Source organism: Triturus cristatus, chromosome 9, assembly GCF_964204655.1.
Source record: "Triturus cristatus chromosome 9, aTriCri1.1, whole genome shotgun sequence".
In the NCBI taxonomy this organism is placed as follows: Eukaryota; Metazoa; Chordata; class Amphibia; order Caudata; family Salamandridae; genus Triturus; species Triturus cristatus.
This window is the reverse complement of record NC_140592.1, coordinates 839784044-839809372: the sequence shown is the minus strand read 5'-3', so window position 1 is coordinate 839809372 and position 25329 is coordinate 839784044. Positions and strand designations below refer to the sequence as shown.

Sequence of the window (25329 nt, the reverse complement as noted above, 5' to 3'; positions counted from 1 at the left end):
GACATATCCTTGCTCCAGGAGACCCACCTGCTTCCCAAAGACACCGCCCGCATGCGCTCCTGCTGGTTTCCCCGCCAGATCTGGTCCTCGGGTCCCAGTAAGAAGAACGGGATAGCTATCCTCTTTTTGCTGAAATTTATTGGCAAGCTAATATCAACAATTGCTGAAACTAAGTGGCACCTCCTAGTAGTGTGCATGCAATGTGGCTCTGTTCGTTTCACACTGGCTATCATTTACGCCCCGAATGAGTGACAGGAACCCTTTGTCCTTAATACGCTAGAAGACTACTGTACTGATAGGGGGGGTAGGATTTTAATTTGGTTATGGATCCCATTTCAGACCTCTGCAACAAAAGCTCCTCGCAAACGGGAGCTTTCACATCTGATGGCCTCCGATGGCTGGCAGATGGGGAGTTATGTGATATATGGCGCCACCTCTACCCCTCCATAAAGGACTTTACCGTCTACTCGGCGGCACATAAATCTTACGCCTGCATTGACCACTTTCTCATATCCCCTTCCTTCGCAGCTAACATCAGAGAGACCAGCATAGAGCCTCGATCCCTTTCAGACCGCGCCCCGATTTCTTTGACCCTGGGGTCGGTGAAGTCCCAGCCCCGCTCTTCTTGATGCGCTCCCTCCTTGGTTAACGTAATGCGCAAGGTAGTCATGGATTATCTCGGCACCAATGACGTAGAGGGGACCCCCTTGTCGTCGATTTGGGAGGCGTTGAAACTAACTCATAGTAAGAGGTGCATTTCCCAGCTTGACCAACCAATACGTATCAAGGAGGTGATTGCAGCAATTGCACGCTTTAAACCCACCAAAGCACCTGGGTTGGATAGGTTCACGGCCTAATTTTATACAATCTTCTCTCAGGAGTTCGCACCCCTCCTAACTCAACTTTTTAACTCATTCTTCAATAAGGGCACCCTGTCGGACTCGATCTTCGAGGCGTCCATATCAGTGATTGTTAATCAGCCAAAAGATCCTGGAGCTAGTGAGTCGTACAGACCTATTTCTCTATTCAATATAGACGCCAAACTTATTGCCAGGATCTTGGCCTCCAGATTGATGCGGAGTTTGATCGAGCCCTACCAAGCCGGCTTCATTCCTAGGAGGCAATATGGGGACAATACTAAAAGACTTCTACACCTTATTGATATCATCCATAGGTCACAAAAAGAGGCTGTCTTCCTATCTATTGATGTGGACAAAGTGTTTATTCCTGGCAATACCTTTGCTGTGACACCAGTTGGCCCTATTTATGCACATTTGCAGCTCTATCCAACCCAGAAGCTATGTAACTGACCTATGTAAGATGCTGCCTGGCTAACTACCATCAGCTCCTATGTCTTAGCTCCTTACTGAGGTGGGTTTGGAACTCTAAAAAAAATTCTCAATGTGTTTTAACTGATTAGGTTAAATCTCACTTTCTACGTTTTACGGGTTTGAACCTGTGGTTGTAGTAAACAGAGGTGCTTGGTTGACCCTAATGTCATCTGCATGTGTTGCTCTGGGCCTGATCAAGATCCCTTACCCTGCTATTCATGCTCTTCTAAGCATCTAAAGACCATTGGAAAGCAGGAGGATAAGCTTTTTCCTGGCCTGGGCTCATTAGGAGAAGAGTCCCTTGGAGAGAAGTGACCTCCCAAAAAAACGCAAGAAACGCCACAGGATGCACAGTTCCTATTATTTGACTTCCAGGACCTGTCAGAGATTTATTGACTTTGTTCTCTGCTTCTGGCCTCCTCATATTCCTTCCTCTGAGCTGGTACTGGTTTTGAAGGAGGTTTATCTAGTTTGTGCTTTCTTTTGCTGACCTTTCTCTTGGGAGACATTTCAACATGCTATACTGGAACTTTTCTGTGCTTTGCTGCTTCTGTCTGGGTCCACACAAGGGTGGGGTAGAACCTTGGGATCTGATGATTCCAGCAGTTTTGCCCCTGAGGAAGCCCAACTGTGTACCTCACAGGCTTGGTCTCCAACGCTTTTTTATTTTTATATTCCATAGACACCATCCAAGTTGTTTTTTCCTCAATTCCAAGAGCTGCTTTCTGTGCTGCCTCATTACTGTACAGGCTACAGAGAAGATAAAAGTTTACTTTGAAGACTAGCCTCTTGCAGGCCCTTTGCCTAGTGTTCAGTGGTTCTCCTGCATGAAATAATTATTTGGCTCATAACAGGCATGCTGGATATGCCATTTGAAGTTACAGCAAACTACAGAGGAAAATTCTGAAGCTGCAATCACCCCTTTCCCCTCCAGATATATTGTGTTGATGCTGTTGTTGGCGAGGATATTCAGAACTCTATTGGCATTGATGCGTCCATAGAGGGGGATATTTCGTATGGTATGGTCCTTCCTTAGAGGTGCTTTTTTAATTCGCTGCATTTTGCTCAAAGCTGTAAAGATGCTTGAATTGGTTTTGTGTGTTTAACTTTATTTAAAGGTTTAGTACCAAGTGTCAAACGGACACTAACCTGTTTATTCAAGGATTCTGAGAAGGCCACGTGGCTTCTGCTATCAACTGAATTATTGTCAGTGGGCTGCTTGTGAAATTACAGCGTCCTCCAGTTAATGATGTAGGGGTAGGGTTAAAGGATATTGAGAGGATTTTGGCAGATTCCTGCCTTCCCTTTTGGGTGACTTTTGTTCCTTCTGAAGGGCTTGGCACGTTTGTGGTACTACTCCGTTTTCCTGCAAACAGAAAAAGTAGGGTTACACATTGGGTACCTTTTAATGACCCACCTCCCAGCTATTTCCCTAATGGAAGTCCATAATAGCATTAATACCGTGACCAATTTTTCAAATTCTATCTTTCCATGCAAGACTAACAGTTTTTCATTCAGGCCTGGTGCAATACAAGCATGTTTTCATAGGCCAGGGAAACCAAAAGTGTGTCTGGGACATGGGTATAGTTATTTATAGCGGAACAAGAGGCCCCTTCCTACGGATACATTACAAAATGCACATTGTTTGAGTTTTAAAACAGATTTTGTCAAGTGGGACTTCCAAGACATATTCTTACTAAAGATGATACCCAAGTATGTAAAGCTGTGTCCCTCCCCAGTTCTATTCCCTTTTTAAAATGTTTGTAGGGGTTAAAAGTCATCAGCTTAGTTTTAGTCATATTGATCTCCAAGCCTCTGTCTGTACTAATTTTTTCTTCTAGTAGGATTTTTAGTGATGCCAGGGGTAAATGAATGTTGGTGATGATTTTAATTAAAGACAGGACATGTCTCCAGAAGACCCAAAGGCGCTCATATGTACGTCACATATGGAATTATGAGCTAACCATTCACTGCACCACTACCCCCCAAGCCCCAGGACTTCATTGCTTCCAGACGTTACTTTCAGTTGAACTGGCATCAAATACCACCTGAACATTATTTACTTACATTTTCTTGGAATCCGCTGAAAATAGTAGATCTGGCTGGCCTTTGCTAAATACATCCGACATTTCTTGAATGTATCTGGTGTCAGTTAAAAGAAATATAATTTAACTCAACACAGGAGTTTGAAATAGTAAATAGAAAAGTCAAATATCTCCCCTCTCTGGTGTGGGTAGAGTGACCCCTCAAAAATAAAGAAAAGGTAAGTAAAGAACATGCCCATCAAAATGTAAGGCCGACCTACATGAGACCAAGTCTTTATAGTTCCCCAAGCGAAGCAACATCCCGATGCGAAATGGTTTTCAAGACCACTGTCTAACACAAGAAATCAAAAGTAAAGCACACAATGTAAAGATAACTATAGAATAGACAATCAATAAGAATACAATGTTAGCAGTATAAATGTCTAACATTGGATGGGTGAGGAGTCTCCATCATTTCTTCCAAAATTTGTCCTTCATCTGTAATGATCTCAGTCCGTTAGATTGCTCCAACCAGTGTCTCATTTCCATTCACTCTTGCATCCCAGGGCGACAACATGAGGTGAGGAACATAAAGCGGTATGTTGTGACTCAACTAAAATTCCAGGCCCTCCACTCGGCAGTGGTTGTTCCTGGCTTTCCTCTGTCCCAGTGAACAAAGTTTTTGCCATGCTATGCATCTGATTTTCAGAAGTCATTCCTTCTCTATCGCGCTCTGGTTCCAAGTTAAAACAGTTCCCTGAGACACCAACTGCCTGAGAGAGGAGCACTTTATCGAGCTCTTCATCGAACACAGTCCATGTTGTGGTTAAGCATTTAAAGTAAATTTCTCTACTATATTCTGTGGCCTGTGCCTGATTGCAATTCCTTTCGATAGCTGCAGTTTGCTGTTTTAAATGTGACATTGAAGTGACCTTGTTAGTTGTGCAAATATGTGGCAATAGTAAATTTGCCAAGTTTGGATGGGTTTCAGAGGCCGATGGTCAATAGGGGTGGAGTGAACCAGCTAACGGCACTGTGTGACTGTTACCTTCAGGAGAGACATTGTTATCCTTCATGTCTCAGGCTCCCCCTTCAACCTCACTCTACAGTCCCTTCTGACCACATGCCAGAATGTCTTGAGTATCATATGCAGTGCCAGAGAAGGAAGAGCATAGCAAGAGGAGAGGGGAGGAAGAGCGAATACAAAGAGAGAAGGGAGATTAGAAAGAAGTGAGGCATAAATGACAGGGAGGAAAAAGGCAGGTGAAAAGAGGAACCGCTGTGAAGTGGACAGGACCAGAAGGACAGAGGCTTTGATTCTTAGCTGCAATGGTCCAGTGGAAGGTTTAATTGGCGAAAGCAAGTTTTGAAAAAAGGTTAACAGCTTTTCAAAATGTTTTTTTAAGGTGACCCTCATTTTTCCTAAACAGAAGCACAACTCATGGGGTTTTAGGAGTTAATTTAATAATTTGCTTACTTGTTACCTAAAAGAAACCCAGCATTTCGTGAGCATCAGGCAATGATTTCTAAAACAAATGAAGATGTTCGATGTACACACTTTTAATCTGGGTTACTTTACAGTATCTTGTGTAAGAGTATAAAATGAGCCCCTTCTCTGAATTAACTGGACATTGATAAGTGGCATAAAATCTTTCGAGGCATGAAGACATTGATGGACTGGGGGTTCCTATTGATAGTCAAGGCAACCGTTGACTCCTTAAATATGTACATTATTCTGCATCTGTGGTTAGCAATGATTATCTGACTGTAGTACTCTATAAGCAAACAACATCTGTAGATTCCCTTGCTTGTTTCTAGGCTGTACCAGCATTATTATGTAATATTTTTTGGAGTACAAAATAAAGTGCCAAATGCGACAAGTAGATGCTGATTAAGGAAATGTATAAATATTATGACTTATTATATAATACTAATAAAACGAGTATATCCTATCCCAGTGCTTAATTTGAGCCAATGGTTTCTGGCACCGGCACTTAATTGTCAACACCAGTGCTAGTGACGGTCTGCCACAAGGTGGTGCTGTCTGGCTAACTTAGAGACGACCACAACTGTAGTTAATTATTAATTCAATATAGATTAACAAATGACTATCACCTGCCACCCAAGGCATTCTTATGATTTGGGGGTCTGAAATAGTCTGAATTGTCACACTTGAAGGAGTGTGATGGGTAGTGGTCATGTTGGTCTTATCATTGGCAGCATAGCAGGGGCACTGTGTGGTGCAAGCTGCAGTGACCTCCTGACGAGAGCCATGGCACTTATTTTTTTTCTTCAAATTAAGCACTGTCCTCTCCAGGTAATGGCAAGTGTCACATACATGTGTCTGGGTTTTTTTTTATTCGAAATTGGTAAATAAACAAGAATAAATAGTTGTTCTTTGTTTATGCAGTATTCTCACTTTTTTTTGTTTTAGTGAGGACAAGAAAAGACATGCGTTTGCTGAACCAAACAGTGTTTTGGTGTTTTTACCAGGTATATGGTCCTTCTTTTCTGACTTTGAGACAATGTGAGAAATGTATTTTATTGCTGGAATTTTTCAAGCTGGATCCATTGAACTTGTGATTTTTTTATTTGCTCAGTTTGTAGTTAAGAGAAACCTAAATCAACCAATAGAACGAAAAAGTAAACTGATGTTTTATTTGCTATTTAACATTTTAAACTGAGGTGGTTTGAAGAGGTATTCCTATTTTAGGACAAATGCTCCACCTTTGAGGTTCTTCTGTACTTGATGGATAACGGTAAGTGGAGAGATAACCGTGGACTGTATCAGTAGCATTACTCGACTAATTGTTATATTATTTCTACTTTGACTGCTTTTTGACAGGCATGGTCTTGCAAAGATGCATTGTCCAAAGATCTTGGCGTCTCTAGAGACCTACGATTGAAATGCCTACTTTACACTCCTCAAAAATATTTTTCTCATCACTTTCCATAACATAGGTAACCATATTCCCTAGTAAGTCATATTGTTTTTGACCAGGAAGTATATCTTGGTGCGAGTTTGCCCATCTCATCTGATGTATATTTTACACTGCTTAGATGGGCCCACCTTATCAGAGATGACCTCACACTAAGTTTTCAGCATGCTGCTTTTATGAATTGTTGATTTTGACAACATTGTTGGTGCTTTTAACTTGAAATAAAAAGGGGTGAGACGCGATCTTGGGGACATGTGAGTCTCAATAGGTTGAGGTCCTTTGCCCTTAAAGGAAACAATCATAGAACAAAATTCAAAGACAAACCATAAAGGATTATTAAAATGTAAGAATCACTGCTGATGGCAACAATTAGGCAGTCAGATTCAAATCAGCATCAATAGTGCATTAAATAATAACAATTGCGAGGAGTAACAACATAAGGTCGAACTCCAAAGCAGGCAAATCGCTAGAACCAAAATATGTATCAGCAAGAGAACTAGCATAAATCTGCTCAGTTCAAACGTCATAGAAAGTACAAATCAAATTGTCATACTAACTTGAAGTCTGCATGGTTTAGAAAGCAAGAAAAGTCCAAGTATAAATCATTAGGCAGACTAGCGCAGAGGCTGCACAGTTCAAAAGCTGAGGTAAATCTGGCACATCTCCCATAAAGAGCACATTTTTTAAGTTTCAGACATTGAAAAGCACACTCCTAGCATGGTGAGAACTGACATCATAGGACTGTACTAATAAAGTAACTTGCGCACAAACCAATAGTAAAACAAGAAAATGTGATGCATAAAAAATAAGAAACATTATGAAGACCACCTTTCATGAATATTCGTGATAAGGATTACATAAATGAGAAAAATAATGTGACATTTATGCAACAAGTAAAAACAATACACATAACGAATTATCAAGAAATATAATTGTTGAGTAATCCTACAGGATGCATGATCGGACATGACCACTTGACGAATATGTATGATGTACAATATAAGAAATGTGAAAATGGCAATAAAAATAAGTTTAAAAAAAAAAAAAGTAAAAACAATACACAGTGCAACTGCTTAGCGCTGACCTGTGCAAAGGGCCTTGAATATGTTGCAACTACAGGAACACTCTTATCACGGCTTCCGTCATCAGATAGACACATTAATACATTTCAGCTCAGCAAATTAAACAACACCAATAAAAGGAATTCTGTTTTGCTTCTTTTCAGCAAAAAGAAATTTGCACATTTGAAGCTCATTCATGTTATTTTAAAAGCTGCATTTGTTACTTCTGTTGCTGCAAAATAAAAATCAATGCAAGCTGACTTTGGCCTAGTCATGTCAACATAAGCACAAGTTATCCCAACTAAAGCACATTTCAGTAAAGAATTGGTTAAAGAACATTCCAAAAATATCAAAACGATTTATTGGATTGCAAAGGTTGGTAATTGGGTGCATGTTATGCTTTATTTTCCTCACATTTGTTATTTCTGAAACAGAGCCTCATTTTTCTGTTTACCAGCATCTTTCAGAACCTTTGCTGATTTTTCCTTGGTTATTGATTGTTCCTTGGTTATTGATCCTTGATTATGCATTTCCAGATTCAGAGGTGTGGGTGTTTTTGCATGCTAGCGATGGCTGACTTAGCTACTCTTTTTGCAATGTTGTGAAATATTCGCCAGCTGACATTGGAAAATGAGTCCCCAGAAATTACAGCGGTTTTGTTTTAACTGGTGTTTTTTTGGTAATTTTTTCCATTAATGCTTAACATCTTTGGTACTGCGAACCGGCTTAGCAGTGGCCTCAGCTCATAAATAAAATTAATTAATTGTAGCCCCATAATTAATTATTTCAATTTTTAGGACACTTTTCTCGTATACAGCGTCACTGCATGTAGAATGCTCAAAATTGTTCACCCGTTTACTGAGCTACTAATGGCTGAACAGGACTACACATTAAGCATCCTTGTTAAAAATCAAAACAAGTTGAAGTGGGTCTTGCTGATCATGAAGATTGCTGATTGAGACTCCTCTCAAACTGCCTACTTTGGATTGATACAAATCTGTGCTGAGAAGTAGTGGGGAATGTAGTGAGCCCCAGATTGATTACATGATTTCTTCCTGGCAGACTTGTACCGTAAAGAGTCCTAATCACCTCCCCCTGTGCTGTATTACTCTGTCATGCACTCATTCCAGCATGCCACACTTACAAAACCTCCTGAAGAAATTCCCCAGTCTGGTTCCTGCAGGTAAGGGTTTTGATTTGAGGCTTTTTTGTTACTGTGCGACATTGTTGTGACTATTTTGTTCACTGCAGTTACCCTGTTGTGGATTTAACACATTGCCATTTCAATTGAAATAAGCCATGTGAAAAACTCTCATGCATTGTATATGTTGAGACGTAGGCTTAAGTGGTCACATCGTCTTTTTTTCAGCTCAATGTCTTTTTTGTGTTCCATATGTATTGTTAGCTTGTCAAAGCGAGAAAAACATGCATATATGTGCACACAGTGGGCTTACACATCTATCGCACATACTTTTAAAAGCCTTTCTTATTGCTCCATAGAGATTCAGAGAGAGGTCCTGACCTGCTTCAGCTCCTAAATTCACAATTTCCCCAAAAAACAAGGGCAAACAGAGATGGTCTAAGTCTAAAAGCCCCAAACCTTTCATTCAATGCAGATAATCAAGGAATGCAATGTGTAGAGAGATCTGCATGAACAGGAGAGAAACCCCTTACATAACAAAGTGGACAAGGTTCCTAAAACCAGACAATATATTTCCCCTCCGTAGATAAAATTGCTACTTTGTTTCCTTATCTTATTATTCAGCCTCAATGACCCTTGCACTGTATATTACCCAATATGTACCCGTCAGATTCAGCAAACGTATACATATAGTTTTTTCTTATTTTATTGTTATAAACTAATGTCACAAATTAATTAGTTGCTTTAAAATATGTAAAAAGCAGTGTAATTCATTTATATTCAAAATTCAGTTTTGCACATTTCCTTGACAACTGCAAGACACCATTCCCCAAAATTACTAAAAGCCAATTGTAAGGCATAAAAACTGTCAACTGGGTGTTTCAGTGATTTTCTAGGTCTACCCTACCTTCAGGGTAATCCCAATGTATAGCAAATAACTGTGAAAAAGATATAGACGATGTTCTTTGTAGTATACAGTGCATCATCAACATTTATTTTTAGTTTACATATAGTTCTTTAAGGCTCAGAATTGTTTTGGCATCCAACCAAGAATTAGATGCTTCCTATTTGAATCATCACTTACATCATTATAGGGCTCCATTACATAAAATTAATTTATAACTCATACTTGTTCAATAAAACATGTTTCAAGGATATACCGTTGATTATCCTCTCATTTCCTAACTTCCCCTTGGGTTTATGACAATCTCACTCTAGGTCAATGATTCATAATCCCAAATATCCCTTCAAAACTGTGGGGGCGACTAACCATTGAGGCTTAGAGCTAGAGAGAAAAGAAGCAATTGAGACTTCTAGCCACAGATTCCCCAGGTGTCTGACTGGGTCCGTAAAATATTGAACAGTACCTCTGCGTACCGGTAGGTGGCGTCTATCAGCTTTGAGATGCCAGTATAGACGCCAGCCCAGTGCGCTGACATCAGTTCTTTTCTTTCAGTGCCATCAGTGCAGAACTCCATTTTGGGACTATTTTTCAACATTTTGTCTATTCTTTTCAGCTTAAGCTCCAAGCGTGTGAAAGGGCTGGCCCCTAAAAAAACCTGCAGAGTTTAAACCCTGGATCCTGTCACAGGCAGATTTGTGTGACACATCCTCACCATGTATGCCTCTGAAGCTGGGCCACGACTCCAAAGCGTGCTTCGACTGTTGAGTGATGAACTCTAAGGCAGTTTGAGGGAGCTACCTGTAGCTCTTGGTTACCTGATGCCAGTTGACTCCGAGATGCTTCAGGTCCCCGTTGCGAGGAAGGTCCTGGGCTCACTTGTGGAGCTGTTTCCAATGGCCATTGTTGCACTCAAAGTAGTTGGGTAAGTCCCACAACAATTCAAATAAAGTGAAGCTTTCTTCGACGTCCCCACAACATTGCAAGTCTTTTGACAAGGCATGGGATGGCGCCATAACTCAGGGCTCCGCTCCCATGTGTCCACCACAGAGCCTGATTAAGGGTCTGCTCCACACCTCTCAGAACTTGAAGAAGCAATCCCCTACCAGCTGAAGAATTTTTATGAGGCCATGGACCTCATATTTGGTGGGCCATCTCCTTTGGAGCACCTTCGGACCACAAGGATTCAGCTGGTGCCCCCAATGGATTCCCATCAGCGGGTTAGCCCTTGCCGCCAGTCGGGTCCTTTAGATGTATTTGTGGACTGGCTCCGGTTGCAAGACTACGACCTTCACCAGAGTCCGTTCCAATGGTGTTGTTCCTGGTGGCTTTAACGCCCCTCGACGGTGCAGACCCCATCTTTATATAGAGTCCAATTTAGAGATGGATCTGTGTTTGCTGAAACACGGCATTCAGAATTGGACAGTGCCTCCTTTTACTGATAGGCCCTGTGGTCAATACGAATGGGGCAGATCCGAGGATCCTTATGGTATCCTGACCTCATGGAGGAGCCAGAGGATAACTGATATAAGGAACTGGTGGATGCCAGTAGTCTAGACACCTTTCCAGGCACTGGCCTAGTCTCTCCTACTAGTCTGGCTATGGAGGAAGGAGCTTCATTTGCCAAGGTGGTTAGGAAGGAGGCTAAGGTCCTGTACCTTATGCTGCCCTTGATGGCAGTGAAGATGAGCGTCTTGACAGAGGTGCTTTATCTGGAAATTGTCCCCCATCTCCAAACCTCCTCTTATCTTTAATGAAGCACTCGCTGATGTCCTACTCGAGGCATAGGCCAAGCCTTCCACAGCGGCTCCTGTGCACAAGACGATTGCCTGCTGCCATCGCCCTGCTCCTGGGGACCCAGTTTTCCTCACCCAGCACCCCACCCTAGATAGTCTGGTTGTCCAGGCCTCCACATCCAAAGTCAACCTTGGTCTGTTCCTTACCACACCACCAGATAGGGAATCCAAGAGGTTAGACACCATCGGGGAAAAATATTTTCTTTCTCACCACTCTTGTGCTGGGCTCAGTGAACACCACATGCCTCATGGGCCAGTATTCCCACACAGTTTTGGATTTGGTTGTGCAAGTGCTGCCCATGGCCTTTGAGGAGGCACAAGCCATCCTGTCATAGGCTATTGCCGTTGCAGGGACTCAGCAAAGTTCACTGTATGCTGTGGATTCGATACAGCCGACTTACTAGGCAGAGTGAATGTTTGGTCAGCAGCACTCTGTCCTGACGCCTGGTTGAGTTCTACTGGCTTTTTCAGGGATGTCCAGGCATCCCTTATGGCCATGCCCTCCAAAGGCACTCAACTGTTTGGCAAGAAGACAAATTCAGCACTCCATTGCAGCCCATCTGCCAAGGTCATGGGTACAAGTCTTCTCCTACCTCAACAACTGGCGTCTGAAGGTGGGATCGTCTCAGGCGATTGTCATCCACCACCAGACAACAGCGGATCATAGTCAGTTGCTGGGGTTCACTATCAACATGTCAAAGTAACATCTGAATCTCTGCTCACTTGCATCTTAGCCATCCTGGATGCAATGCTGTTTCAGGCCTATCCTATCCACTGGAACAGTAAGTCCAGGATATTCACGCTATGATTCCCATGGTTTAGCCTCTATCCTGGATTGTGGAGTGACTGACACTGAGACAGCTGAGCCTCATGGCCTCCTGCAGATAACATATGCCCGCTGGCATATGCATTATCTGCAGTGGGACCTGAAGATCCAATGGCCGCTGCATCAGGGGTATCCCTCCGACCTGGCCCAGCTATCGAAGACAACTGCAAAGATCTGCAGTTGTGGCTGATGAACCGTGACTGGGTCAGCAGGAGACCCCTCTCCCATCCCTACCCAGCTCACTGTGGTGACAAATGCGTCACTCCTGGTTGGAGTGGACATTTGAGAGAAATCCTGACATAAACTGCTGAAGATGAGAGCAATTTACTTGCCATTGAAAGACTTTCTTCCATCAATATAAGGCTGGGTCAGGTGTTCACAGATATCACCACCACCATGTGGTATTCCAGCGGGCGGGGTGGGGTCATGGGGCCCTATGTCAAAATGCCCTGCATCTCTGGACTTGGCAGGAACATCAGGGCACATTCCTGGTGGGCTCTGTGAATGCCAGAGTAGAGCTACCTAGCAGCTATTTATGCCTCACCAATGGTGTGTCCATCCAAGGGTGGTGCACGGTCTCTTCCGCAACTGAGTAGAACCTTGGTTATACATGTTTGCCACTGCTGAGAACGCGTAATGTCAGCACTTCGGTGTGCTAGAGTTTCCAAGGCCGCTGTCTCTCGGATGCTCAATTTGTTTCATGGAATTTAGGTGTACTTCTTTCTGCCAATATCACCCCTGCCCAGAGCTCTCGAGAAGACTAGGAACGACTGGCCATGTCATACTTGTGACTCAAGTTGGGGCCTGGCGGTTATGGTATCTTGAACTCTTGAGCATGAGCATTGGTCCTCTGATTAAGCTTCGCTTTCGGGGGGGATCTCCCATCGCAGCAATAGGACAGGTTCATGCATCCGAACATGCACACCCTTTGCTTTCATGCATGGAGAAAGAGCAGCAGCATTGACAGTTTTTGACGTCCCTTCAGAAGTCTGAAAAGTAATTCTGGCAGCCAGGTGTCCCTCAACTAAGACTGTATATGCCTGCCTTTGGGACAAGTTTGTGGCTTGCTACACTGCCAATATGTTGATTCTCTCTCTGCACCGTTGAGTGGTGTTTGTTTTATCTTTAGCCAGGCAAGACTTTGGACACAGTTAAAGGGTATCTTTCAGCCATATTGGCTTTCATACAGTTGCCAGAACTACCCATCCTCTAAGTCACCAAAGGCTGCGACCACTGCATTAGCTTGCGGAGTTCCCATCCTGGATGTTAGTCAGGCTGCTGCGTGGGCTTCTTTGCGTATGTGTACCAAACACTTTTGCCATGGCAGCTGGTCCGGCTGCACTGGGCATCCCCTCACCAGGTTTATAAAAGCCCCAGGGACCATCACCTATTGCTTTTAATTAATACCGGGGGTGCCGGTGCAACAACCCCCGTGCCATGGGGACCCCCACCTCCCCAGAGAAAAACTCAAACGTGGGAGCCTGTGTGCCCCTACAGCAAACCCGGGGACGGCCACCTACCTAGGACATTACAAATATGTATGCAGTTGGCCCACTGGGCCCGCCCGTGCCCCTGGGTACTGCCACGTCCCCAGGGCTAAACATATAAAATGAATGCAGGTGGGCCTTCGTGGTAGCCCCAGGGACTTTCACCTCTCCCGGGCTAAATATAAAATGAATGCAAGCCCCCCTCTCTTCCCCCACCACCACACAGCCCCGGGGACCGCCACCTCCCCGGGGCTGAAATATATGTTTATTTTTTATTTATTTTATTGTGGCTTTTCATAAAATCTCATACAGTTCACATTTGTTATATTGAAAAATGATGTCAAATGTCAAAATAGAAAACAATTGCCGCTTGGCAATAAGTAGTGCTACACTTGCCAGCTTACCCCTTGCACCTTACAGAAAAGGGAGTAGACCCAATAAACACACCCGCGGAGAACAGGGCACATCCACCCCAAGGTTTTTTGACAGTTTAATGATCACCGCAGTCCAATATGCCCTCACCCACCTACAGGCCCATGACAGGTGCCAGAGGTCGGCACTCAATGCGCCACATTGTGTACATGTGTCTGTGTCACGTAGTCTGAACTTAAAAAGTCTGTGAGGTGTATGATAAACTTGATGGAGAAATTTAAAGTGTATAATGCGCAACTTCCCGTTGGACGTGAGGGCTCCAGTCAGGCTACAACAGCGCACCCAATCGTCCTGCGAGATCGGAGGGTCCAAACATTCGTTCCATTTCTCCAGACTTTTATCATCAGGGAGGGCCCTATCTTCTCTAACGGCGCAATATAATTTAGTGACAAGTTTGTGTCGAGTGGGACTAGTAAGTAAGGCATGTAATGCAAGGGATTCTGGAGACTCCGCAGGGAACGTTGGATAATAGGCTTGTGCTGCTTTCTTGAGTCTGTGTATCGAGAATGTGAATAGTAGAGTCTGATGTTGAATATAATCAGCGGATGTCAAGAAAGTGCCATTGGGGTATAGATCCTGCATTTTGTCAATGCCTGCCTGAGCCAGTATGCGCATAGCTCCCTTCTCATGTGTCACCGACAGGCCAGTCTGCCAGGCTGTGATCGTCGTGTTAATGGTGTTGAAAGTAGTGCGGGCGTGAGTCTGCTCTTGTGTGTTAAAATGTAGCTTAACGGGATGGGATGAGCATCCAAGTGTTCCACCGCCACATGTGGGATGAAATTGTGATCTGTGAACCAAAAATGCGCGTATTGTGCGTGTGCGCACAAATAATACACATATAGATCCAGCACCCCGAATCCCCCATGTTCATAATCTAGGGTTAGTGTGCGCCAACTTACTCCACCCCAAAACAGATGGAGAAGCAGAGAACGTAGTGTTTTAAAAAATTGTTGGAAGAGAGGGATCGGTATGTTATTAAAAGGATATAGAAATTTAGGCAGCACCACCATTTTTATTAATGCAATAGGATCGGGGAGTGTAAGCCGAAGTCAAACCCATATGTCAATTTGTTGCTCTAGCAATGTGACAGCAGTGCCATAATTCTCACGAAGGACTCTTCCGGGATCACTGTGGACCCAGATCCCCAAATATTTAACCGTGTCCTTTGCCCCCTCGAGGAAATTCTAGCTCATGTGGGTGTGTGGATACGGTCAGTGGTAGTACCACCGACTTAGACCAGTTGATGTGTAGCCCGGAAAATCTGGCAAACTCCCGCAGCACTGATGCTAGATGAATATGGGGCTCTTGGATGAAAAGCAGCATATCATCCGCATACAGTGAGATAAGTGGACAGTGATGCAAATTAAGAGCCGCGTGTTTGTGACCTTGCCTGATGAGGCAGGCCAATGGTTCCAGTGTCAAGGCAAACCGGAGGGGCGAAAGGGGGCACCCCTGCCTGGTGCCTCTGGTAATAAGAAAGAGTTCCGAAGGGTGCCCTCCCACCCGGACCTGCGCTGAGGGGTGTGCATAAAGGAGTCGCACCCAGTTGACAAAAATGGGGGAAAATACCATCCGCTGGAGTATAAAAACAGATAGCCCCATTCAATGGAATCAAATGCTTTGGCAGCGTCAAGCAAGACAGCTGCCGCCGGAATGTCAGGAGAAAGTGTGGAAGAGAGCAAATAGTGTGCAGAGATTGTGGGAGGTGGACCGTTTAGGTATGAACCCAGACTGATCTGGTAGCACCAGATTGTGCATGAGCAGTTGAAGGCGTGTAGCTAATATCTTCGCCACCATTTTTACGTCTGTGTTAATTAGCGACAAGGGGCGATATTTATAGCAATGCTCGGGCAGTTTGTCTTTTTTTAATAGGTTAATGATGAGAGCCCTGCGAAGGGAAGAGGGGAGTATGCCTGAGTCGTATGCCTCCACATACATTTCTATCAGGAAGGGGGTGAGCTCTTCAGCATATGCCTTGTAGAATTTGGGTGGCAATCCGTCCGGGCCAGGTGCTTTTTTATTAGGGAGAGAGGCTATTGTCATACGAATGTCTTCCACTGTGAGAGGTTGACTGAGATACTCTGTCTATCCGACAACCAAGCAATGGCTACCTGTGATAGTCATCTAATTCCTCAGTAGCTGTATCACACTGCGATGTGTACAGTTTAGTGTACGTTTGTCTGAACTGCTCCAGTATGTCTGTGACCCTGAAATGGTCGTGTCCAGCCTCATCCGTGATCTTAGTAATGACGGCGTCATGCATGCGGTATTTAATCTTTGTGGCCAAGTGATGCCCTGGTCTACCACCCTCTCCATACGAACGAGCCACAGCACACTTCGATATGTATCGGAGCTCTTCGTCCGCTAGTCTAGCATGTTCAAATATAGCTTCTTTAATGGATGCTAAGGTTGCATCACATGGTGCACGCTCATAGCCACGTTCAAGGTTGGACAGTGTGGATTCCACTTTGATTATTTGGCCCCTTAAGTCCTTTAAAATGCCAGCGGATGTACTGATACAGGCACCTCGAATGGTAGCTTTAAACCCCTCCCACAGTACCCCGGCGCTATCAACAGATCCCTTATTCTGAGCAAAGTATTGGACAATGGCTTCACGAATAGTTTCCAAATAAAGGGGGTCCAACAGTGCCTCAGTACGGAGACACCACGTGAAGGACTAGGGAATCTGTTGAGGGATGTTAAGAGTGAGCCGAATTGGACAGTGATCTGAGAGTGTGCGTGGCAGATGCTCCACCCTCACCACCCAGCCCACCACTTCCTCGCCTACCAAGCAGTAATCAGGACGAGACCAGCTGCCATGTGCTGTAGAAATGTGTGTGCCCTCAATTGTCTCTGTATGTCTATGTCGCTATATATCAAGCAATCCAAATTCTGCCATCCCGCTGCCGATCACACGAGCTGCACCTGGGGAGTGCCCCTCTTTACCACTAGATTTATCTTTATGGGGGTCCAAGTGAGTATTAAGAACGCACCCCGTCCCCCCCCCCCCCCCCCCCCCCCCCCTCTCAAGGATCGCTGCGTCTGGCCAATCGCGCAGTACTGCGAGAAGGCTCTCGAACAATCCAGGGTCATGTATGTTAGGACCATAGAAATTCATAATGGTGACCAGCTTGCCTGCCAGCGTCCCGTGCACCACCGCATACCGGCCTGCATAGTCGACATAAGTGCGATGTGCTGTAAAAGGAAGGCCTTTCTTCACTAATGTGAGACCCCCCCCCCCGGCTATAGGAGGAGGCCAGACGGTAGCCAGCCTAGCGAGCCCCATCCAACATGTCTGTATGTTTCGTTAGATGTGTTTCTTGTAGGAGGGCGATATTAATTCTGTGGTGTTCTAAGTGAGTCAACACTTGTCGAATTTTTTTGTTGGGCGAGTTGAGCTCCCACACGTTCCATGTGAGACAAGAAATTGTCAAACCATTACTGTGTATTCCAAGAGCAATGTATGTGGGAAACGCAATCTGCCTGTGTCCAATATGTGAACAAGAATGTGTGGGCAATATCCAGCCGGATAGGAATAATATGTAGCCACATAAACCCAGAACAATACCCCCGCCTAATCACCCCCCACCCACTTTAGCAACCCCAACACTCCAAAGCCATCCCAAACTCCCAGAAACAATCCCAAGTACAGCACCAGGGAAATAACGATTTGCGGGTAAGACCCATGAGGGGGGACACCAGAGCACAAACTCCCTCCCGATGAAGCTAGGAGGTGGCCAAACCATCGTATAGTGCCCTTCCCAGCCCCCGCAAACACATATCGCATAGGAACACAGGAGGGGAATCCCCCCCAACATTGAGCAAAATAATACATTGTATGAAATCATGAAGCCAAATAATCGGAGAACCGTCTGGTAATGAGTACTCGTGTCCCATCCCAGGCGCCCTCCCAACCCAAGTAGTTCAAATACAGAGTCAACCCGGGCCACTTGCTAATTCACCATGTTCAGTAGCTTCGTCACTTTCTGCATGCCTGGTGGAGCGGTTCCGGCGGGAGACAGATTTGGTGAAATCCAATGCTGATTTCGGGCAGGTGAAAAATGTGTACTTTCCATTGTCCTCCACATGCAACCTTGCCGGGTAAAGCATAGCGTATGGTATGTGCGCGGCCAGTAGCAATTTCTTGGCAGGCTGAGATTCCCTGCGAGCCTTTTGCAACGCCATGGTGAAGTTCGGATAAAAGGCAAGCGTATTCCCTTCATGAACGATGGTACCTTTCTCCCTCACCAAGCGGAGCACCGCATCCCTGTCTGTATAGTTTAAAAGGTGAGCAATTATGGGGCGAGGTGGGGCGCCCGGAGGAGGACGTGCAGCCAAGGAACGACGTGCCCGCTCCACAATGAGAACCTGGGACAACTGCTCGGTGCCGAAGATGTCTCGCAGGTCTCGAGGCAGCCTGTCTTTGTAGATTCTGGGAGACCCGTAATGCGCACATTGTTACGTCTCGATCTGGCTTCTAAATCTTCATTACTTGCATGTATGACAGCCAGAACCTTTTCCATGGAGGCCGCCTTGTTCGTGACTTGCCGTAACCCATCCTCGGTGTCCGCCTCCCCTAACCGCTGAGCATGCTTGTCTAGTTTAGACAACGTGGTCCATTCGAAGATTTAGGTGATGAATTTTACCATCGATTGACTGCAAACTGGCCTGTACAGCAAGAAGGGTTTTATCGATATTGGTAAGGTGGTCATTTGGTGGGTCAGTCTCAGAGTCTGATGCTGCATGTTGCGTGGCTCTGCCAGTTTTTCGGGGCTCGAAAGTGAGGCGTGGTTGGCCACGCTCGCTTTTCCCCATGTTTGTGGCACAGACCAGGGTGATCCAGCGTACAGAGGTAGCAACACAACACAGGCCCCTCAGTGCCGCAATCTTATGCATCCCACCTCTCAACAAATAGGGGATATGTGTCTGCGATGATGATCACCACGGTGAAAGCCAAGCCAAGCCAACCCGGCCAGATTGCAAATAAGGCCCAATTCGTAATAGCAGCAATGCAGTACAGAGTTTACTTCATGCAGCAGCACATGAGTCAATATAAGTGACTCAGAGGGCCCAGAAGGCACAGTCCACCACCTGTGATGCTGTAAGGCGAGGATAACGCCGCGCCTTGTGAGGGAAGGATCACCAGTACATAAAGGGCTAGGGTAGTAGGTCACCAGTGAGGCTTTCACTTTTGACAGGCTAGGACAAAGGTGAAGAGCAGGCCCAGTGTGGCACCAGTAGGCGCACAACAGTAAAGGACGCCGGGAGGGCACCCCCAGGAGCACATGGATGGCAGGAGCAGGCTGATATCCTCCTTGCCCCCCATACCCCCCCCCCCATAGTAGGGGTCACAAGTGCTGGTAAGTGTCCCAGCCGCACACCGCCTCCAGGCACAGGACGTAGGAATGGCGGCCGATAGATGGTAGCAGGAGGACGAGGGGCACGTCGGCACTGAGCGTCACAGCTGCAGCGCAAAGGCAAGGATCTTGGCCCCACGCAGGTTCGCTGGATGTTGTTCTGCAAGGAGGTCCCCCTCCGGTGTTAAGGGGGACCATCACCACAGGAATACAGCCGGCCAGGCGGACTACCGGGAATTGGCGAGCACGCAGGCACCCAGAAACACAGCCCGACCTCCAGCGACCAAGTAATCAGGTCCGTAACCAGCCCATCAGCCGGCCGCAACGCCAAAGGACGCTACCCGGCCCTCTACGCGAGACCGGTGCCCACAGGCGCACAGACGGAGACCCGGAGGCCGCACAGCCCCCCCAATCACCCTACCGAGTAATCGGAGAGCAGACACCAGCGCCCAAGGTCGCGCTGAACTGCCCACCAAACCCCAGGCCCGAGGAGCTAAGCACCCCCCCGGCACTCGCAGCCCGTCGCCAGAGCCAGCCGTGGCCTACCTAACTCGCCCGATCCAAACGCGTACTGAGCCGCCACGTTGCCAGGGGCCGGCTCAGAGCCCCTCAGCCTGTAATCCTTGTTGCAGCGAAGTTCTGGTCCACATCGCTCGACCAGGTCAGTCTGCAGTTCCTGCGAATAACGTGCCTGGCAATTTCAGCAGGGTGCGGGGCGGGATGATGAGGATAATTGTCGGTTTTATATCTCGGCCGGCGGAGCAGCTCTAAAGAGCAACCATAATGCTTTGCGCCCTCTAGCGCCCCTACTGAAATAAATTAATTTAGGGGGTTTGTTGCGGACCCCCGGGGATGACCACCTCTCTGGGGCTAAATACTACAATGGAGGGGGATCACATGGCACCCCTCGTGGGCCATTGATGGCACTGGAGACCGCCATATCCCAGGGCTGGCTCTTGCTACATCTTGAGGTTCCCGCCTTTGGGAGGTAGCTGTTTGCTTTTTCTTGGTGGGAGCTGACAGCTCCCACCGGTCAGCTCCCACCAAGCACAATCAAACATAACTCTGCTTGCTGCAAGCTCGAGCTGTCAAACCGCTCTGGCTTGCAGAAAGCTGAGTTCATCTGTTTCCCTGCACGTAATATGCGTGCAGGGAAACAGATGAAAACATTGCTCTGTTGCAGCAGCCTCCTGTCTGTCAGAGCAATGTCTGGTCCTGCAGGGACCGCGGGGCCTTGAGGGGCCCCCTTCCTCCACAGTACCATTGCCCACTGGGTCCCCTACGGGCACCCAGGTGTCACCCAGGTGACATGCCTGGGTCCTGGGGTCCCCGGGACCGAAATCGACCCAGGGACGGGGACCGTGCAGACCCTCTCCCGATTAGTAAAACAAAGAAGCACTTAATTCTGTAAAGTACAAATCATCCAAGTGTGTTTTCTCTGCAGTTCCACTTTATACAGTTATCTGGTGAAGACGCTTGAGGTAATATCACATTGGCAAAGTTACAGACACACAAGGTCACTGGAGACATTTCCTTGGCGTCCTTTACGCAGCACTATGCATTTATCCAACAAGGTAGCACTTACTAATTAGCCAGTAGAAAGTACTCCAGTTGGGCAGAGATGTTGGAGAAAACTGTGGCGTCTTCTTGGATAAATATGCAGGGCAGCATTCATTTTGGCACGATACTCATTTCACAGAAATGAAACCTCAATGGGAGCACTAACAGATATAAACAAAGCAGGTGCCACGCTAAAGCTCCACTTCTGTAAAGTAGTAATCATCCTAACTTTGCACGCATGACCAAGGCACAGAAAGTGTTTTGTGTCTGCATTTCCACTGAAAAGTTATCTGTGATGGTAGTGTTTGAATCCTTGATTTTCTCGAGCTCAGTATCTGATGTAGTGTCTGTGACAAGGGGGTTCTTTTTTGTCATCTGCTGCTGAGACAATAGATAGTGTTCTAAACTTGCCTAGAAACCCCGCCCGTTTGGTCCCGCCCCATATACCATAGTGGTAAGCAGCGTCTTCCTTCCCTTTTCCCAGGATGATGGACATCTTACTAAAGAGGGCCACGAGCGTGTTTCATGCTGATTTTGGAGACGGGGTCTTGATACCTAGGAATACAATCACATCTCCACCAAACAAAGAAACACTTACTTCTGTTAAGTGCAATTAATCCAAGTGTTTTTTCTTTGCAGTTCCACCTTGTAAAGTTATCTGTTAAAGACGCTCAAGAAAGAATTACATTGGCAACGTTACAGACACACAGGGCCACTGGAGGCATTTCCTTGGCATTATTTGCACAGCTGTAGTGTAGGAGATGCACTGTACATTTACCCAGAGGGGTAGCACTTACTAATTAGTCAGTAGAAAGGTCTTCAGTTATGTAGAGGTGTTGCACAAAACGATGGCCTCTTCGTGGATAAATATGCAGGGCAGGATTCCTTCTGGCACGATGATCATTTCACGGAAATTAAACCTCAACAGGTTACCGTTGGGAAATAACATTAAAGAAATGTTGAAATTCACTGAAAAAACCCCCAAAGTTTACAGGGATGGTATAGTTAGGAAATATAATTTTAAAAACCTTAGAAATGCAATCAATCTGATGTGGCTGCCAACCTCTTGCCATTACTCATGCTTTTTTGGTAATGTGTTTGTGCATCTTTGTTACAAATAGAGAAGGTTGAAAAGAAAGGTATATCAAGAGACTTGTAAAAGAGAGAGGTTGACTAAGACAGATGGAGAGAGTTGTATAGATAAACTTGCAAAGATAGTTAGAATGATAGACTTGCAAAGAGATAGGCAGATAAATTCTTAGACTTGCAAAGATAGAATTGCAAGGATAGATAGATAGATAGATAGATAGATAGATAGATAGATAGATAGATAGATAGAATTGCAAAGATAGATTAGCACAAATAGGTAGATATATAGATACATTGATAGAATAACAGACTTGCAAACATAGATCTGAAGATAGACTTGCAAAGATAGAAGTTGCAAAGATAGAGATAGAGGAACAGACCGGTAGATAGACAGTAGATCAATGTTTAAAATGGGCCAGTACAGAGTACCAGCACTTATTTACTTTTTCCCCTCTGAATACCGCATTTTCTCCGTGCCCAGGAAGAAAAGTGGTACTCACTGCAGCACGTTGGGATTTCGTAAAGAAATTGTCATCATGTGAGCATGCACAGCATTTCTACTCTGCGGTAAATTCTTGCATGATTAGTATTTCACCCTGGCAGTGACCATTATCTTGCCAAGTACAAAACGTGATGTCATCATACAGTCGCTCTGTGGTGAAAAAGAAATGGAAGCACTTTAAACTTTTAGTTTGCAATGGCTTTCTCTTCCTTATTTGCCATACAGTAGCAAGGATTTTCAAAAAGGAGCCAGCCAGGAGCAGCACCGGTGGAGCTGGTGCCAGGCGTATCCAATGCCAGCTGGGACCCAGGAAGCATAGATCAAATTCCTGCAGTTGGGCCACTCATCCATATAGCATTGCTGAGGACCAAGGACACAAGATGGGCCTTTTTGTCACCCCTTAGTCTGCCTGCTACTGGGATCTGACAGTGTCTTTCACCCAACTCCTTTGCCTCCTGCCGAGCTGGGACATTGACCTCACGCTAAAAACTGATCGCATGCATGAGAGTCAGGCAGTTCAGGAGAGGTTTCTGGCTGATTTTAAAATGGCTCTGGAGTAGGACTGTATTTTCAGTTTTAATGTGTCTCTGGATTTTATTTTAAATCTGTATGCCCCACACTCCTTGCACTTTACTTTAAATGCTCTGCACAGAACACTGCTAACGCTGCTAACTAGGAAGTGGGAGCGGGCTCTTGGGAGTTTTGCCTCACGTTGTGGACATTGAGCGCCACCATTTAGGGAGGTGGGCACTCTAGTCCTTGGATGTATAAAAACGGAGATGCTGTGTGGCCGTGCCGCTGGCGTGCCATAGGCAAGCCCTAATGCGCCCATCAGCAACCCGGAGGTGGGTGTCTCCGGTTATGCTGCCCGTAGAGCCTCCGGTACAACGCTTACAATACAGTACGGGCGGGTTGCATTGCTTAAAGTATGCACCACCGCTACGTGTTGTGGTACTGCGGCTCACAATGACAGTGGAGTCCATGAGATTCAAATACACAATCTGATATTAGATGAGAACCCGGACTTCCTGTTTCCTACTGAAACATGCTTGTCAGATGCCTCCAATCCCACCATAGCATCGGCTATCCCGTTGGGCTAGAAGATCATTAGGAAAGATCACAATGGGAGGAAAGGTGACGGTGTCACTGTTTTTTTCAAAGAGGTCAAGTGTGTTTCTATGTTACTAGATCTAGTGGCACGTGCTGAATGCCTGGGCTTCCGCTGTACTTCGTCATCACACAATTGTATTGCTGGGATGTTAATCTACAGACCACCTGGCGCATCCAGTAGATTTATTAGGTCCTTCCATTATAAAATTGACTAGATTCAACTAGAATGCATTTCACTATTTATGTTTCATGTACCTATGATTATTGCTTATATTGAATGTATTTCAATTTCGTTTGAGTTTAGAATATTTGTTTAATATGTGTAATTCACTGTGAAAATGGTGTCTCTTACGGTTAGGAATACTCTACAAATGAAATGAGTGAACAGTAAAAAATATAAATGATAAGCTAATAAATGCTTTAGAACATTCAAACAAGTGAATGCACTCAGCCTGGTAATTCATTCAAGCAACGTAAATTTGGCGGTTGGGAGCCCCCCCCCTCCCTCCCTCCCTCCCTCCACTTTTTATAAATTGTTCCGGCCCTCCCCAACCGCCTTTGGGCCAAACCCCCTTTTGTCTTCTGTTGGAAACAATGGCAGCCTGTAAGCTAATGCCTCTCATTAAGGAGCCCACACCCAAGATGGGTCATGTATTAGACCAAATATTCTGCAATACGAAATTGGACACAGATCCTCCGATTCCTATAACTTGTTTGGATCATTCCCTAGTCTTATTTCGGATATCAACCACAGAGAAGAGTGTTTCTTCAGGGACGAAAGCGGCTGAATACATTTTTCAGAGCTCTCAATAAGAAAATGTTACCGTCCCTGCAGAGGGCGCTCGATTCATCTGTCCCCACACTTTCTGACAATCCTGCAGTGGATGCCTGTGCCACAGACTCCTGGCTGAGGACTACCATCGACGCAATTGTGCCCTTGAACGTGCGCACCTCTAAAGGAGTTTGTCACTCAGCCCCTTGGTTAAATGAATCCTTGAGAGTCAGCAAAAGGAAATGTAAAAATCTCAAAGAAGTGGCACAACCATTATCTCTTGGAGGATAGGAACATTTATAGGGTAGCCTTAAAAGCACATTATAAAATGGTGAAAGAGGCCAAGATAAGCTATTGGCAGACCAAAATTGCGTTCACTAATGATAAGGGCAAGGAGATTTTTGCGATCGTAAAGTCCTTTATGGCTCCTAAGGCAATCGGCTAAGTAGCCCCGCTGTCAGCAGACTGGACTAACCTGGTGGCCCAGTCCTTCCATGACAAAGTAGTGACAATCCAGCTGTCCTTCTCTGCGTCGTCTAGAGAGGATCGGCCATCACTTAGTACGGAAGTGGAAACAATAAGGCCGCCTCCATTCTTGGGACTCTCACAAAGCCCACATCTATTACATTTTCCGGCCATTGAAATTGGTTACTCATTTACTTATCTGGTGAGCCTTAAATCTGGATTACCAACAGATGCGTGCCCAGCAAAACTTTTACCTGCCCTTGCTCCCACCATAAACCAACCAATTAATAAAGTGTTGAATTCATCTCTGGCAGCGGGCATTATGCTGCCTTTCTGAAAGCAGGCAAAAATCCTGCCACTCTTGAAAAAACCGAGTGCTGACCCAAATATACCCACAAATTACCTGCCTATCTCCCTCCATCCTGCCTTCTCCAAAGTGTTGGAGATGCACGTCAACAAGGTGATCATGGAATATGCGGAGAATCCTAATCTCTTGCACCCCACTCTATCGGGTTTCAGGGCCAAATACAGCACTG

General features: G+C 45.5%; 1 protein-coding gene across 1 annotated transcript in view; it reads left to right on the top strand.

Annotated features, from left to right (window-relative positions):
- The window catches only part of TDRD9 (tudor domain containing 9), a 2714501-nt gene that overhangs the window by 823775 nt on the left and 1865397 nt on the right, over positions 1-25329 (top strand). Inside the window, exon 9 of the mRNA XM_085626273.1 lies at positions 5790-5848. Coding sequence (XP_085482399.1) covers positions 5790-5848 — 59 coding nt within the window. The remainder of the gene's footprint in view (positions 1-5789; positions 5849-25329) is intronic.